The 19,452-nt window shown below is 32.2% G+C and overlaps 1 protein-coding gene across 1 annotated transcript in view; it reads right to left on the bottom strand.

The window, feature by feature from the left end:
- The window catches only part of LOC128166306 (uncharacterized), a 35,573-nt gene that overhangs the window by 11,298 nt on the left and 4,823 nt on the right, over positions 1-19,452 (bottom strand). Inside the window, exons 2-10 of the mRNA XM_052831398.1 lie at positions 8,162-8,340; positions 6,823-7,865; positions 5,541-5,625; positions 4,910-4,933; positions 4,396-4,419; positions 3,208-4,256; positions 1,190-1,283; positions 763-831; positions 505-663 (exon numbers count right to left, since the gene is read on the bottom strand). Coding sequence (XP_052687358.1) covers positions 505-663; positions 763-831; positions 1,190-1,283; positions 3,208-4,256; positions 4,396-4,419; positions 4,910-4,933; positions 5,541-5,625; positions 6,823-7,865; positions 8,162-8,231 — 2,617 coding nt within the window. The 5' untranslated portion in view covers positions 8,232-8,340. The remainder of the gene's footprint in view (positions 1-504; positions 664-762; positions 832-1,189; positions 1,284-3,207; positions 4,257-4,395; positions 4,420-4,909; positions 4,934-5,540; positions 5,626-6,822; positions 7,866-8,161; positions 8,341-19,452) is intronic.

Raw genomic sequence — 19,452 nt, forward strand, 5'->3', positions numbered from 1 at the left:
ATTATTACGATCTTTTTGAACTTGGATGAATTAATTCTCGAATAAATGTGCCCATTTTACATGTAACTACATTTGTTAAGCAGATAAATTAGAAAGACAAACGTATGCAACGATGGGCGGTGTTGAATTTCAGCTAGAAGTTTTGGCTTCATGTTGAAATTTTCCTTAGCATTTGTACAAACTACATTGATATTGAACAAAACAGTGAGCATTCATTAGTTATTTATATTTCATTGTCGACCTTAAAACTCGTTTATATCCTTAATGATTTCAGTTTAGTGAATTCTGCAGCGTCATGCACAACAATAATGTGTCTAGCTCTGAAGTGAATAAAAACTACGAACCTTCTTAAAATTGATAATGATGATGATGATGATGATGATGATGATGATGCAATATGATCCTGTTAAATGTGTAAAACAAATGCTTATTCAATCAAAGAGTTGTCTTTGTTAAGCTACACTTTCATTTTCCTATATGAGTGGTAAAAAACTTCAGACGTACCGACACACTGGTCTTGGGAGACGGATCCATTTTCAAATGTCGTCAAATTCTCTCCACAAGGTATGCATTTATCTATTTTTGACTGGTTTGTCCTGAATGTCCCTAGGTCACAAAGAGTACAGAACAGCATGGGTTCGAGCTTCTGACCACCTCCACATCCTGTACAAATTTTTTTTTTTCTTTACTTGATTCACTTATTAATTGTAATTAATTGTAAGTTTTCAATACTTCGCTGATAGCTGTGAATCCAAACATTACCCATGCAATCTTCATTGTAAGATCCGTCGAGGTCAATATCGTGTAAGGTGTTCCATTCTACGGGATATTCTTGTTAAAAGATAACAAACGTAATTTATTTGAATAATCTAGTATAGAGTCATTCTCTGTTAGAAACAAAACGGTTTGAACATGATCTCAAATCTGGTAAAAACATCGCGTAGGCATATAACATTTGCCCTGTTATTCAGTTTGGTAGAGGTTAACACGTCTGGTCTAAAGTAGGACACAGATGCAATGGAAATCTCTGCATGTTATATCATTGCAAAAAAAGGCATACTGTTTTTTTTTTAAAAAATGACATCTGTTTCTGGCCTTTTATAAACTTACCATATAAGTAAAAGAGAATAATCATGAATTTAAATCTTAAAATGAAGAGTAATATATTTAATATATTACTGTAATTCACCTTCTGACAGGAACCCACAGTACTCTTCATCAACTAGACCATCCTTGTCGTTATCTATGCCATCACCGGGTTCTTGGTTTGGGTTCAGAACAGGCTGGAAACAATTGCATCCAATATGTATATGCCTATAATAAGCTAATATATATATATATATATATATATATATATATATATGTAGATAAATAAAGCCTTGGTACAGCAAAAAATACTTAAATAAATAAAACAGAATGCGACAGTCCAAATTAAATAAATTGTTTACTGTTAGCGCTTTCAGCCATGTCGGCTCTTCAGACAGTTATACAAAATTAATTTTGTATAACTGTCTGAAGAGCCGACATGGCTGAAAGCGCTAACAGTAAACAATTTATTTAATTTGGACTGTCGCATTCTGTTTTATATATATATATATATATATATATATATATATATATATATATATATATATATATATATATATATATATATTTTTTTTTTTTTTATCTTGTATATTTTAATGGCGATTATGGCCATTTTTTTTTATCAGATATAGCTGTTATTAATCCTTAATTCAAATCTTTTTTTTTTAATTACAAATGTTTGAATAAATTGTTTTGTTTGGACAAAAATTTAGAACATTATGTAATGTAAGCTTATATACATTTAGAACATTATGTAATGTAAGCAAATGTGCGTCTTCTCGAGTTCCAGGTTATTTCTCAAAGTTTCGAAGTTTCCTGTCATATTAATAAGGTATCTGATCCATAATAGCCCAAGATTCAATGAATTTGGAGGCAAACAGATATGTGGGGGATTAATACTCAGTATACTTTGACATAATTTCGATGTTTAAGTATCATTATGTAAGAGCAGAATGTGTCCTAATAAATTACCTTTTCCTGTCCTTGAAGATTTGCCCCCTTTGCTTTTAATCATAAAATTCAAAGGGTAAAAAATTCATTTTCGATAGTTTTTTGTAATTCTAATGATTAAATGCACCTTTCCACCGTCGCATTTATTGATATTCTTAGTGATTACTTTTTTATTTGAATAAAATGTGCTTGTCTCCATAAACCTTAATGCAATCTTCATTCATCAATTACTGCTTAGTTAATAATATTTTGAAAATTTCTCTCGGTAAATTTTTTTTCTACCCTTCAATGCAGACTATTTAATAAATGATGGATATTTAAGGTTAGAAAAATTAGGTCCTAATATGGATCGCAACTGTCATGAATACATTGAACACGAAATTTGCGTCTCTCCACACTTGATCACGAAAAAATAAATGTAAACATTTACAGACGATACGATAAAAGAATTAAAAATCAAGGGCATTCGAGATGAAGGTTTTCATTCATCTTCGATCTGCTACTTCTATGATTTCCGCTGCAGCGTGGTTAATTGAATGAAATTTTCAATGCCGGTCTGTCGACATTATATTCATTTTGTTCGTTATTTTCTTTGCATTTATTTAACCTAACACCACACAATGATTGTTTCATTCTGGGTCACTTCATGTTACTTGTGTGTCAGTGGTTTTAATTATAAATGGTTTTAAAGAGTGGCAATTTGTTTTTCAGTGCAGCTAATTATTTTAAAAACCTGAAATTAATTCTTAAAAAAGTGCTCCAAAACAAGTCCCCAACTTTACAGAGACCTTGAAGTGACATGACCCGGAAATGAAAAAAAATGATTCAAAAGTGGGGAGGCCATGCCTTGTTTGAATACCTCTGTGAATATTGTTTTCAAGAATTTATTTTTAATAATCAAATGAATTCTTAATAGCTCGAAAATTATAATTTCAAAATATATATAATATGTATAAAATAAAAACTTAACAACTAAACAAAATATCAACGAAACAATCTACCGTGACCAGGAATTGGCGATTTCACTGTATTACATTGATCAGTAATTGTCATATTGCTCAAACAGGAGATACATGCACATTAAGACATTAGAGTTTATCAAAATCATGTTTTGTGACTTTTTTCAATTTCAGCTTTTCATTCAAAGGAAAATGTTTTGTCTTAAATTACCTTATTTCTGTCTTCTTTTATAAAATTCGAACGGTGGGGCCATCCATAGTTTGAAATATGATGGTAGGTGATCCCCGACACAATTTGCTTTGTTACAGTCCCGTCTGTTGGAGGGTCAACATTGGACGAAGAGGGTACGGGAACAATGTTGTAGCCATGCCAATTGTACGGAGTACTCTGACCAAATTGATAAGATGAATTTCGCTTAACATGGGCGATAACATTAACGGGTTTGTCGGTTGTTATTGAGTAGAGAGCACCGTTTTCATCCGAAGATAAGTCGATCATGATGTTGTCGCCTGCATATTGGATCAACATATGCTGAGAGACATTCGTTAAGGTTGATGCATCATATTCAATAAAGTTAACAAAAGTGTAGCTATCTGTTGCCCATACATACAGCTTTTCATCAACGAGATAGTCTGTCTTCAATAAATTGTAAGTGGAACCAGCTATGTCAAGAGGAAGTAAAAATTGTACTAGATAGCTGTTGGAGTTATCAGCTATCATGGAATGACATAGTACTGCTATAGGATATTCCGATTCAATGAAGTTTCCATTTTTTATAGACTCGGTAATGATCTCGTTGTTCAACAATCGGATATTACTAGGAGCAAGGTTCTTTGCATAGCCAAACAAAGTATTGTTGAATACTTGAGCGATAGAGCATTTGCTCTCGCAGGTTGAGGATCCGTCAGGACACGGGGGTACACTGGCTATGTATCTTGAACCCAACATATTAACAGGAGGAACATAAAACGAGTTCGAGCAGTCAACGTAATTCGATACACATACATAATTACACATCAAATGTAACTTGCTTGAAGAAGTACTTTGTATTATCAACGGATTGTTTATGCTTACATGTTTAAAATGAAAAACATTGGTTTTATCGATTTCAGCTTCCCAAGTATCTGTGTTGGCTGACTTATTCACGCATAAAATTGTATTCAGCGACGTTGACATAGACCGACAGCATACTGCAGTGACTGTCTCTGCCAAAGTATTTACTGGTATAATGAAATATTCCATTGCTGAACCAGCGCCGCCTGCAAATATGAAATAATAGTGTTGTCATGGCAAGCAAGTTCCGTAAGAAAGGTTGATAAAAGAAACATTTGGTTTTTTACGTGTAGCTGAATGCGCCAGTTTTATGTTTTTTGAATAGGAAGAACAATTTTAACATACCTTCTTTGCGGCAGTCCTGGACGTCTGAAAGGTTTAATAATATAATTATTAGTTTATCACATAATTTAAGACGGCCTGATGATCGTGGATATTGATATGTATTAATATATATAATGTTAGAACTTGATGATAAATATATTGAATTAATTATCATTAGCGATCAAAAACACATTCATTACCATTGTTGTTTGGTATTTTTTTTTTTTTTTTGCGATGATTCATGACAAGTTGTCGGATACAAAACAGTTATAGCATAATAGTCATTACAATTAAAATTACTAAATCATATTCTATGCAATTTCAAAATACATCATAAAAAATATTTGTTCTACAATATATCCTCAATTACCCTGTATGTTAATTAAGCATTTCATCTATCGTCTTCAAATAAACAAAGTTTGGTTATTTTGTTTAAATGTGAATAAATAAGAATACTATGATCTTATAGTATGATTATAATATTCAATTCTATTTTAATTTGCTTAGTGTTTGTTTAAATCTCAGAACTACTTACGTGCGTTCGGTTCAAAATTGCTGTCTAAAACAAAAACATCAAACACAAGTTTAATTTAACCAGACAGAGAGATCTCTCTTTATTCTAAAAAGTAAAGAAATATTGAAATAATAATAAATCAAATGATAAAGTATAAGCAATGCATATTCCTCTGTGACTCCCCTAAAGAAATACAATTTTATGTGCTTAATAGGTAACAAGATAATTCAGACAAAGATACTTTTATCAAAAAAATATCTTATTTCATATATTTTGTCATAAAATGATTCTAAGAAATAAAGAATTCGAATAAATCCGCCCTGCCCATTGCCCCCCCCCCCCCCCCACACACACACACACACATACACACTTTAAAAAACAATTCTACGTGCCTGGAAATAAAAAAAAGATTAGCATCTATTTTATCTTTTTAAACAACCTTGGTAACATTATTGGTAAATGCTCTGTTGTATCGAAATCTCCATACTAAGACAAGTGTATACTAATGCAGTGATATGGAATATTGATAAATTTTATATTTTCATAATAGTCAATTCCTTTGTAAACAAGAACATATTCAGCTAATATCAAAATAAGACTGCTGTTTCTTTACAGATATGTTTTGAAATGTGAATATAACAGTTCAACATACAACAGTCGTCTTCGTCTATACTGCCATCTCCATCGTTATCTTTACCGTCTCCCGGATCCATCCTTGGCCAATCGCGGTTGCTGCTCTGTAAATTTGAATCAGTAGTTACCTTTTTTCAAAAAAATAAACTTGCAGACAGACCCCGTTATAGGGTATACTTTATTTTAGTACTGTCGGTAGATACTTAAAAGTGACTTTTGAAGTTATGTACCCATTGACAGTAAAACGTATATATAACTTAGATGTACCTGCCATTTCCATTGTCCTTGATATCGAATTATTTTCTAAACTAGTCTTTCACCCGTGCGTGAACGGGTTGACATATATGATATCGGACATTTATGAAATAGATACATCGACACACTGTATTGTTAACATTTACAAAACCAAGCTTTAAGAATACAATTATGCTAATATTTTCAGTACACTCTGCTTAGTTAGAATAATCTAACTGTCTCAAGACAGGCTTTCACCACAATTAAAACGCCTCCCTTACATCCGTAATGTTGCAACAAATTGCAGAATCGTTCCGAAACGATTTTGGAGAAAAATAATGAAGCTGCATTTAAAATAACAGTCAAATTATTCATAACAAACCATTTTGAGGCTGTCAATACCTTTAATCTAAAAATTTAATTCATATTGATGAAGAATTCAACACTTTTTTACCAACGTTTTTTACTCGCTTCAAATTTAAACACCATGTTGACACTCAGAACTCTCGGGATTTTTTCATATTTAATACACTGAGATAGAGTTATTTCCTGTATTCTCTTTAGTGAAGAGAATATATAGCAAATTTCTAATGAAAATTTACACGTATTTCTATTATCGCTTTTGAGTTTATCCATGCAAATGTGATAATGTGGAAACATAAACTAAAGAGCTTCCCGTGATTTAGCGAGAATGTAATGCGCATGCGCAAGAATGTAAAATTTATTAAAAAAATCCAGATGATTTCCGGATTATTTAAAGAAATTTTCGCTGAATATTAATAAGCGAAGCTTGATTGAGAAAGAATAAAAACAGATTGGTAATCTTCAAGTACCAATGATGTTTAAAATATATTTAAAACATAAGACAGTACGATTTCTCGGTATCAAAGCCCAAAAATTTTAGTCTGTTATTCAGTTTAATATAGTAATATAGATACGTTTTTTTTTAAACCGATAAATTAGTTCTATTACAAGCTTTCTATTAAATTATATATGTGGTTTTATATCTTGAAAATTCTATATATTCATTTTGATAGCCAAAATATGAACTTATAAAAAGGACATACGTTTGCAGTGTTCTGTAAATACCCACAAAAGGTTCCACCAAAATAGAGTGTATTTTCTCTGTACACACTACAGCCAAATATATCAGATGTCGGAAAGTTATCCTGTCTGTTTGCGACGAATCGTGAAAGAGGAAGATTATCCTCTGTAACGTTTTCGCTTAAGGCATATCTTAGATAATTATAAAAGAATGGTCCACCAGTAGTGAGAGCTTCCCTGTTAGTGTCTGTGGTAACTGAAATGCAGATGCTCATCGCATTTTTGCCATTCATGTTTAATGAGAACTGTGTCACACCAACTGGTTTAGAAGACCTGACAGTTATCGGCCTTTTACCATCTATTCGTCTTCGAATGCTCTCATATTTGTTTGAGACAGTTATAAAGTCGTATCCCAGAATATGGACAAATGTATCCGGCTGTGATGTAACGACAGAGATTACATCTCCGTATGCGTTTTGGCCGTAAGGCACAACTGCATAAAACGTCCCCCACTGGTTGATTGGAATTAGTTGTTCAATCATAAATTGAAGATTTGAAGCAGAGTTTGGTGCAATTAATGAGAACGTTGCCACATAGACTATGATATTGTCAGATCCTGTGATGTGAGCTCCGGTGATATCGCAATTAAAACTCAAGGTTCTGGCTTCGAACGGCTGAAGATTCAGTGTGACAGATTCGTTTTCGCATTTTACGAGAGAGTTTTGGTTTACTTGTGGTAGAATAATGTCCACTGTGACCGCGTTAGAGTTAGGATTGCCTACCCCCAAAAAACTCTGACCAGACACATCTAGATACACCGAAGCAACATATTCTTTTCCTAGGTAATCGTCTCTCAAAACGTTGAACATTTCTCCGAGCGTGCCATTTCCTTGCATTCCATACACGTCTTTATTAGAGTAGGTCCAGTACACTCTATCATTTTGACAGCAGGTATTGTTACAGCCGGTATTGTCACAGATACATGTATCTGAACTATTGATATTTGGTAGGATAATTCCGCCAAATGAATCAATTGACATCAAAAACATGGGATGTTTTGTTTCATCTAGAAAAGAATATCAACATTTTTTATAGAAGTATGTGCACATGATATAACTATTCTCATTTTATCTGATGTTTTAAAAACATATTTACAAAATTTGTGATTTGGATAAGGTAGACAATTGCGATTGATTGTTTTTATGTTTGTTTTTCTTCCATTTTACAATCAATATACTTACAAAATTGGTATCAGATTAATATATGAAGTACTGATCTTAAAAATATGTATATACTCAATACATATGAAAAAAATCAATGTTTATTACAGGACTAATTGAGAATTAATAGATTTGTTCTTACCAGTGGGACAACAATCGCAGAAATGCCAACTGCAGTGCATCAATAACAGAACAATTATAAAAGCAGCCATCTGTAGAATTAGCGTACGACTCTACATCAGTTTATATTAGTTGGTGATCAACCTGAATACGTCTTTTCATACTGCTATAGTAATCGAGGGGTCCTTTTCCTAAGCTGTCCTATCAAAACAGACAAAAACCAAACCAAAAACGATATATGTGTACATTCTGTAAACGTTTTTCTTATCTGTGCTTATAGTTGTAAAACTACCAAATACAGGGTAACTATCATCTCTAACTTGCTAGGTCACCTGATTTATTTTGAATCCTATTTTAACTAGTCTTTCTCCGACGTTGCCTTTTGTGCGTTTTACATGTACTGATATCATAGTACTAAACCATTCTCGATCAAATGTTGTATTAATCATTTTGTATACTAGAAAATGAAGGAAATATTATACTGAAAACTACATTATACACCATTCATCTCTTAGGACTTAAGATAACGGGAAAACTAAAATCAATGTACCTGCCAAATATTTATCATTGTACATGTACATCATACCAAAAAAAAAAAACCTGAGTATTAATGATTTGTTACATTTCTTAAGAGAAATAAAACGCAGGGGTGCTTTAACCATTCTTATTAAGGCCCTAAATTTAGTAGTTGTGGCTATATGGAGGGACATGATTCGGGATAGACGAATTTGAATATTTCTTTTAAGGAACTTTATTTTCTGCCTGTGAGTAGATGAAATTAAATCTAAAGTAACAATGGGCAGTGGACGCTCTATGACATTTTTTAAAATTTTAATTAGAGTGTCTGTTGGATCAATCTCCACCACTTAAAAGGAAGTGAACATGAAAAAATAATCCAGGACTCAAATTTGTCAGTTTGATGTATATTACGAAAAACGAATAGGGCCACATCAAAAATATTTTTATCTCGTAATTACGAGATAAGATCTCGTTATTACGAGTTAATTATATCGTTATAACTAGAAAAAATAATCTCGTTATGACGAGAAAAGATCTCGTTATTACGAGTTAATTATCTCGTTATTATGAGAAAAGATCTCGTTTTAATGAGTTAATTATCTCGCTATTACGAGAAAAGATCTTGTTATTACGAGTTAATTATCTCGTAATTACGAGAAAGTATCTCGTAATAACGAGAAAAGATCTCGTTATTTCGAGTTAATTATCTCGTTACTACGAGAAAAGATCTCGTAATTACGAGAAAAGATCTTGTTATTACGAAAAAAGATCTCGTTATTACGAGAAAAGATCTATGTGAAATGGCGCGTATCAATGTTCTAAAGTAAAGTGTATGAACTACTGTAATGTCTATAATCATACACATGCTTAGCATAATCATCGTTTTAAAGCGTACACATAATTTGATATAAAATCGGTATATCCCTGACTAACTAATAGAATTGTATTTTACGACTCGGACTATCTGGTATAAATTTACTTTGGATTGGAATTGTAATATATAAGTTGAAAGTAAAATTACACTAATTCATAAAAGAAAAAATCTCAAACCTGATCATTTCATCTAGGAATTAATATGTAATTATTGTTTTCAAAAATCAATCAAAATTAAATTAACGTTCCTGGAAAGAAAAAAATGGAATTAGGGTGAACCAGTCGACCTAAAGAGTCTATTCATAAACGGATCATTTTATATAGATCTTTCCTCGTAATAACGATATCTTTTCTCGTAATTCCGAGATAATTAACTCGTAATAACGAGATCTTTTTTCGTAATTACGAGATATTAAGGACATAGAATCCCTTAAACAAGTTGTCAAAAATATTGAAAACTTTGGATCTGTATCAGGAACAAAGTTGAATTATCAAAGACGGAATGTATTCCTTTAGGGGCGCTTAAACATACTATGGAAGGCGAAACAACTCTTAAAGGTATAAAAATTAATTTTGAAACAATTAAATGTCATGGTATATATATTGGGCATAATAAAACCGAAAATAAAGAAAGAAACTTATTATGTAAACTTTAGGAATTTGAAAAAATACTTGACTCTTGGCGAAGTAGAAAATTAACTGTTTTTGGAAAATGCCAGCGTATAAATTCTGTTTTAATCTCCAAGGTCTTGTACACGGCTACTATTTTAGAAAACCCTGAACAATCTTTCATAAAGAGTATTAATAAAATAATTCTCTCCTTTATTTGGGGAAATCGAGAGCGCATCAAGCGTTATACCTTAATTAGAAACATAAATGAAGGCGGCATTGGTATTACAGACTTTGCATCAAAACTCAAAGCTATAAAAGCTTCATGGGTTTCGAAAATTATTCAAAATAGAAGTAGTCTATCTTCACTCTTTTAAAACGCTTGTGTAGTTAAACATAATATCAATATTCCATTTTGGAAGTAGATTTTAATCAACTCTCCTATGCAGTTACTCTGACAAACTGAAAGTGAAACAGTGTTTGGACAAATCATCGCCGCTGACAAGACTTAGTTCTTGAAAATAATTGATAAATTCAATATAATGTACGCTAAAGCATTGTTTTTCAAGGAAACTTATTTATATTTACCTTGAAAATAGATTAAAAATATATTTTAAATGATACGAACAATTTAGATATTTTTTGTAGTCGTATGTATTCTTACGCCAGAGTTCATTATAGTCTCGTTCAACTCAACGCTCAGCTGTCTCCGTAAATCTCCGACAAGCAGAGAGTCTCTCTTGCATGTCGGAGATTAACGGCGAGAGCCGAGCGTTTGGTTGAACGAGACTAGAGTTCAATATTGCTTGGATCCATAAATTTTCCAGAAATATTTCAATCACTGATACAGAGGTTGATTGAATTAATTCTATCTTTAAATATTACTTAACATGATTCATATGGGGTTTTATCAACATTCTTGTGTCGAAAAAGTCCGAAAATTCATATTATAAAAATGTGCGTAATTCAAATACAGATTAGAAACTACCTGTACTTGTCATGCAAATTAACATATCATTGATTTTAAAATAAATAAACATCGATAAAATCAACTCCCGTCAGTTCTTCAGTACTTTGATTGATCAATTCAAGCATTACAAAATACGAAGAATTTAAATCAAACCCCCTCCATGTGTTATATAAAGAGGTCCGTGTGGCCTTTAATGAATGGAAAGGTATTTCATTAACCAATTTTGCTTATCAAAATATCTGGTTCAATAAAAACATATGTTTTCACGAATTCGCTCACTAAGTTACATTTCTATTTTTGAATGAAAGCTAAAAGATACTTTAAATAAAAAGTCTAAATTCTACAGTATTCTTATAAACAAGAAATCCCCAAAACCTATTATGGAAAATATATGGTGTAAGGAATTCCAAATAGACAAGTAGTACTTAAATGCAATCTACAAAAACAAGATTTGGGCATTATTTGATAAATCTGTATCAGAGTTTAATTATAAATTACTTCACAACTTGTTGACCACGAATCTAGCGGTTAGTAAATGGGATAAAAACATTAATAGGAAGTGTAATAATTGCAATAAGCCAGAAAATATAAAACATCTAATCTACGAGTGTGACTTGATAATGCCACTTTGGCGGAAAATTTCTCTTATACTAAATATTGCTGTTACATGGAAATTGATTGTCATTGTCTCTATTTTCACGAGCAACAAATATACGTTTATCTTAGACATCACTTTGTCATTCATTGCATGCAAAATTTACAAATATAAAATGAAACGTTGAATCTTAAACGAACATGTGTCATCTGAGGATATGAGCTGTTTTTGGGGGGGTTTTTAAAATGCGCTAATGCAATTGTATTTTACTGTAAAAAAATCAAAATGTGCAAATTTAAACTTTAGCATTCTTGAAAACTAATCAAATAGTATATGATATATTGTAAACTTTATTAATGTACTATTGTAATGTACAAGAGGGAGACCTGCCCCTCTTCACAAATGTGCGGTAGGCAAGTTTGGACTGTGTGATGTTGCTAGTCCTGCCGCATATTTGCTTTATGTTCCGATTGTATATTTATTGCTAAAAATAATTTATTGAACAGGTATGTTCTACAAATATATGCATAATATTGATACAAACATTTTATCAATTGACTGAATGATACCTCCCCGAATAGTACTCTTATTTTACTTTACTATTACTTGTATTACAATGTGTTATTTCATATTTACGTCTAATTACGCTTAAAAAAATACAATTATAAATACTGAAGAAATCATATACTTTGTACATAACATATAGATGTATGATTCATTTATACCGTTGAATTGCATAACTGATCCGTGGGGCCTGGCATCCCAGATGATGTATATCTAGAGAGCCTCTGCGGAGGTATTATCTCGCATCCAAATGTATTGTGTTTAATAAATACATACAAAAACAAATACTTGTAATTACGAGATCTTTTTCGTAATTACGAGATAATTAACTCGTAATATCAGGATCTTTTCTCGTTATAACGAGATCTTTTCTCGTAATAACGAGATTTTTTTCGTAAGTACGAATTAATTATCGTGTAATTACGAGAAAAGATCTAGTAATTAGGAGATTTTTTCTCGTAATACCGAGATCTTTTCTTGTAATTACGAGATAAAAAAAATTATGTGGCCCTAATCATCTAGATTTCTCAAAAGCCATTTAGGGACAGCTTTCCTCAGTAAGAAGATATATCATAAAGAATAACTTATTCTTGCAATCGAAGGGCGTTGCCATATTGTTAAAATCAATACCTCCCTGTTGGGATATCTCTAAGCATTTAAGAGAGGGCAGCACCAATGCTGACGTCAGTGAGACACATTGCATTTTTACACACGCTTAGTAACAGTGTTAAAATGTAATATCAAAATTAAGTTGAAACTTGAACTTGGTGTAAATAGTTGTCATTTTGAAACAAGGTTTATTGAGGGTTTTTTGTATCTTAGAATGATGCATTCTTAAATCTGTTATCTTCTAACAACATTAACCGAGCTATTTATCGTCAGATCTAGTCTAAGGAAAAAAAACCAGAGAGAAAGATTTTAAATAAAAAGTAACAGTACATTAAGAAACCCCTTCGAGAAAATGAAATTACCCTTTCATATTTATTTGAAATCTACAAACAGCATTTTATTTATGTAAACACTAATCACTGACTGCAACATCCCCGTTCAAACATCTGGAAAGCGATTGTTTCATATTTTACAGATTATCTATCCAACTTTTTCACAAATGATATATAGTTATCTTAAGGTCAGTAATAGAAATAATTTGAGTCCTTGTCCTCTCATAAATACGAAAGCCGAGAAGGATCATTCGAGATTCGAGATTCGAAATACGAGATTCGAAATACGAGATTCTAGATTCGAAATTCGAGATTCAATATCTAAATTAACCAATCAAATCATGGATCTGAAACCTGTATCCTAGCAACATCAAACTGTTCTAAATAAAGATCATTCGTACATGCTCTTTCCTACAAATAAATGTCTTTATAGCTCTTAATAAATGCTATGTTCACTTCTCCCTACCTAACTAAATAATTATGTGTATTTACTTTTCCACAGAATATCTAAGTAGACTAGTAATAATGCAGTGTGCTTCGCGGATCTAAGTGATTTTGTTTGCCCTGGTGCATTTTCACCTGATGCGTTTGAACCCTGGGGTATTTCACCACCAGTAATAGTTTAAAACCCGGGTTTATTCGCCCTTTTTGTGTAAAAATGCGGTTATGGTAGAGAACTTCATAAGCGTAGCTAATTTTTTCTGTAGGGGGTCCTAGGCCAAAAAATTTTACTATGTAAATTTGATAAGCTCCAATTTTCCCGAGGAGGGGGTCCAGATCCCCTGACCCCCTCCTTTCTACATCCCCGCATGAAGATTAGTACATGTATCTAAATAATCTAAATATTAATAACCTGTCCTGTTTCACTAATAAATATAAGCATTACTAACCGTTTTTATGTATGCATACAGTGATACACTAGTACTATGATTATAAACAAATCATTGAGATATTATCACATTATACGGAACTATTAATAAATACAATTTTTTTTCCTTTTCCTCAGTAAACAACTTATTATGAGTCTTACTTTTGGAATTGTTTTCAATATAGAAGGATACCTACTCTCTACAATTAAAGGTAGGGATGATAGGGTGCCAATTTGTTCACATTGCCGATTTCTTGTGCAGAGAACAGTAAAACTTTTTAAAAATTTGATTGTGCATGAATATTTCAAAATTAATTGTTGTACATGTATTTTGTTATAATTCATTCATTGATATATCAATAAGAAAGATTAAAGCATATGTTTCACAGCCAAGTTAAGTTTCTCTGTAGTTTCCTACCCCCCCCCCCCGCACCAAAATTGACAATAATAACATATAAGTCATACAAATGTTTACTTTTTTTGTAAGTAAATCTATAAGGATGTAAATAAGCACTGCAAACAAAGATGTGTGTATTTAATATACTACTACATTACACTTAGCCAGATCAAATGTAATCAGGATGAAGCTACAAGGGGTGAGTGGTGCAAATTTACCAATTTGTCGCCATACACACAGAACACCAAATAAAGAAACTGTGAGTGGTGTGTGGAATGCATAAAAGATGGCGGCAAATTATCTCAAATAATCAGTGCAAAAACCAACAAATAGACTGTTATTTGTTACATATCCTGCAAAAACATTGATAAAAAATGTCATCGTCCCATAACATAGCCGATTAAGTTAATGTGTACATATGGTCAACGTACATGTAATTCTAATATACAAGAAGGCGGACGTATCAGGCGGGTATCCAGAAAATTAAATTTCAAAAATGATCGGTTGAATTACATTAAATGCTTTGAAAATTGTTTTAAACTATCGCACGGGTCAAAATGCATGATAGAAGCTATGTACAGTGTAATTTGAAACTTTCATTTTATATCAATATGTAGTATTACTTATTAAAACAAATGAGAGTATAGCACAACTGCCACAAGCAATACATGTCCTTTACCGGCACCACCTCCCTCCCCATAAAAAAATGAAACAATTGTCGTTTTATTTGCTAAAATGTGTGTGGTTCAAGATTTTTCTAAAGGACATACCCGATTAGAATTGAAAAAGAGTCGTACGTTTAAAACTAATTTTGACAAATTTTTTTAGTTTTATTTGGTTATATTTTGGTCCATTTAGGTAAATAGATGCACCAGCGCAGCTCTTATTTATATATAATCAGGCCATAAATTCAAAATATTTTCAAAAATTAATAGCTTTAAATCCAGTGGATGAAAAAAAGGAAAGCAAGTCGAACTCGATGAGTGCTAATACATGTACCTGTGTTGAATGAATGGTACAGTAGGATATGCGCAAAAAAGTCCCGTCTACTCTTTCCTACCCTATATTTATTGGAATATTAAATCCGATTATAAGAGTCAAATTAAAAATCAAGTACGGATATGTACCTGTTTATCAAAAGTAAAACTACTCATAATTTATCTACAGTGCATCGTTATGGAGCTCTACAAAAAGTTTTATATTAATTTGCCGAGCCAAATAAAAAAAACCTGGAAAACGAAGAGAAAACAAAGTGGGGACAGAATAACTGGCAAACTAATTAGGACTTTATAGCCCCCCCCCCCCCTCTTGAAATGTATATACTGAAAACAGATTATTGGAGTACAACATCCGCACACAATTTAAAGAAAATTTCATGTTTTTTTTATCATTTTCGCTAGCTAATGTAAGACATCACAAATACCCCAAACCCCCTCACGGAAAAGGAAATGCTAGGTGATGAGAGAGAGAGAGAGAGAGAGAGAGAGAGAGAGAGAGAGAGAGAGAGTCGATGTAAATCACTGGTGCGCTAACACCGTTAAAGCTTGCTAGTTGGTCTGCCCTACCCTAGCTACCTCCTCTCTTTTCTCCTTTTAGAGGCTTAATTATTGTCTTTTATATATGCTTGTAACAAATCAAATCAATTTTAAATTCTAAATCAAAACTGAATTTGACACTACAAAACTCTCTCTGTGTCTGTCTGTCTGTCTGTCTGTCTGTCTCTCTCTCTCTCTCTCTCTCTCTCTCTCTGTCTCTCTCTCTCATATCGACAATGGCATTGCCATACCCTACAATACACTATTCTTATCTGGATTTTTGTCTTTGAGGTTGTAAATCATTATATCTTCTATGGTTTAAAACTTTATCATAACCTATATTTTGACATGTCGATTATTTCATTGAGTTCGTTTCATAGCTAAAACATTTAGATTAAACATATCTTTCTTCGCGAGCCGATTTTTACACATTTGGGGCGAATACACTTCGGGTTAAAATTGTTCGTGGGGAAATACATACAGGGCAAACAAAACCACTTAGATTCGCAAAGCCAACAATGTTATTTCTAATTTAATTGTTTATACTGTGTGGGGTTAATTCATCAATGTTTATTTAATCATGTTATAACCACTATATAAGAGCTATTAAGACATTTATTTGTAGGAAAGAGCATGTACGAATGATCTTTATTTAGAACAGTTTGATGTTGCTAGGATACAGGTTTCAGATCCATGATTTGATTGGTTAATTTAGATATTGAATCTCGAATTTCGAATCTCGAATCTCGTATTTCGAATCTCGTATTTTGAATCTCGAATCTCGAATGATCCTTCTCGGCTTTCGTACATAAAAGACTTTAGTACAGTCATAATTTTGTTTCACATCCAGTCATAATTTTCTTAACAAGATTTATTAACTCTGTATAAACATTGACCTAGTTTTATCAACTCTGTATAAACATTGACCCAGTCACCAGCAGCGATGTGGCTTTTATGCGTCAAAGAACAGAGACATGCAGGGGGAAATGAATAACCTTCATATAAACCTTTTACTGAGAATGTTTATTTGATAAAATCTCATGATCGAAATAAACAAAAAGGTTACCGGCCTCATTATTAAGTTTCAGAAGGCCTTTAAAATTGATTAAGCAGCAATTTTTTTTTCATTTTTTCACTTCCTGTAAACAATACTTATAATTGGTGGAATTGTTTTTTGTAAAATTAATGAGATCTTCCAGATTGCCTACAAAGAAGATGGGTGGATAAGGCGTATAAAATGCCTTTACACAGACTTATAAGATTCTAGAGTTAAAATATCAATATATCTGATATTTTAGATGTTTAATACGAATGCTAGTATGTTGACACAAAAAGGCGTTTACCTATCAAAACCTCCAAACAGTGTCATTTTTATAATTTCAAGGCCTTTTCTTAATATAATGAGTCTGCGCTCCATATTTTTCGCATAGTCTAGATAAGGTCTAATTAAAAAAACAAACCGATTTCAATCAACAACAAGAGGCCCATGGGCCACATTGCTCACCCGAGCAAAATTGACACCATCAAATCAGCTTTATGGAGTCATATACAAAATATCTAGACAATGTAGTATAACACAACCTGTATTTTAAAAAATGATTTATTGAGCCCTTTTTGTCACAGGATGATTTTATAGTCATTTCACATATTGAGCAGAACAATTCTCAAGATGATCTTAATCAAATGGGATATAAACCTTTATCAAACTTTTGAAGCCCAACAATTGTCCATGGGCCAAAGTCCTAAACAATTTTACAGAATCATTAATATGTCAAAATGCTTCCTTATAAGTAAGACCATACATTATTACATTGGAGCTTTGTGAACCTAAAACGTTTTCCTTTGTAAAACTGGACCCCCCCCCCCCCCCAATGTGGCCCGACCCAACTCCTAAATAATATGATTTGGCCAAATTTTTAATTTACACTATCTATGGTTGCTTTCACTAAAGTTGCACCTTTTCTAAGACAATGTGTTTTTTAACATTTTCTCCACATATTCCTCCCTTCAAAATTAAACCCATCCTTACTGTGCCCCAACCCTAGCCCGGGAATCATGAATTGAACAAACTAGAATCTACTCTACCTGAGGATACTTCACACAAGTTTCAGCTTTTCTGACTAATGTGTTCTGAGTAGAAGATTTTTTTTTTAAAAATTCTCTATATATTCCTATGTAAAAATTTGACCCCGATTGTGGCCCCACCTTACCCCTGGAGACCATGATTTGAACAAACTTGAATTTACACTGTCTGAATATACTTCCAAAAAAGATTCAGCTTTCTGGACCAAATGGTTTTAAGAAGAAGATTTCTAAAGATTGACTTTATATATTCTTATGTAAAACTTTGACCCCCCCCCCCCACCATTGGGGCCTCATCTTACCCTTGGGGACCATGATTTGAACAAAATTGAATCTACACTATCTGAGGATACTTCAAAAAAAGTTTCAGCTTTTCTGGCCAATGGTTTTAGAGGAGAAGATTTTTAAAGACTAACTCTATATATTCTTATGTAAAAATTTGACCCCCCCCCCATTGTGGCCACACCTTACCCGTGGACCATGATTTAAACAAACTTGAATGTGCATTATCTAAGGATGCTTCCAAACAAGTTTCAGCTTTCCTGACCCAATGGTTTTTGATAAGAAGATTTTTTTTAAAAAATATCAACAAATTTTCAATAAATCTTTATTATCTCTCCTTGAAAGAGCCCTTCATTTTCACAAACTTAAATTGCCTTTACCCAATAATACTTTAACAACTTACTTTGTTGTGACTATGGCTTAGTGATTACAGTACCAGACATTCGCTAACCTTATATAACTATGTTTTTAGGTTGTGGGTTCGATAACACCAAAATTCAAAACAAATTTTTTTTTCTTATCGTTTGTTAATTATACCAAAAACTGAATATAGTTAGAAATTGTGCTTTTGCAAACTTGTATTATAATATATTTCAATATATTTAATTGGGGAAAAAAACAAATTCAAATTGGTATTTACGACTAAACCGAATGGCATTCCGCTATCTCATCCACCCACCCTCTTTATATCTTAATATAAAGTCTTCATAATATGTAAAAATAAAAAATATTTTGATATTGGAAGCATTAAAAAATAATCAAAATATCTTCAAATTAAAGAAAAATAGAGGAAATGCGAGCAATATCAATCTAGGTTTTTATATTTATTCCAATTTAATAGTAGCAGATAAGCATTCTGATCTTCTATTATTTCATCGAAGAATTTCAACTTCATACCTTAAACAAATGTCTACGTAACTGCAAATAACTACATTTGTGTTTATCATCATTCAAGTTGAAGAAAAAGGTAGTGACCTTGACCTGATCATTATGCAAAAACAGAATGGAAAAAATCATTAAAACGATAAAATCTTTTGGTTAGATAATATGTTTGACTGCGTCAGAATTTCAAGAATTT

This window comes from Crassostrea angulata, chromosome 10, assembly GCF_025612915.1.
Source record: "Crassostrea angulata isolate pt1a10 chromosome 10, ASM2561291v2, whole genome shotgun sequence".
NCBI classification, from domain to species: Eukaryota; Metazoa; Mollusca; class Bivalvia; order Ostreida; family Ostreidae; genus Magallana; species Magallana angulata.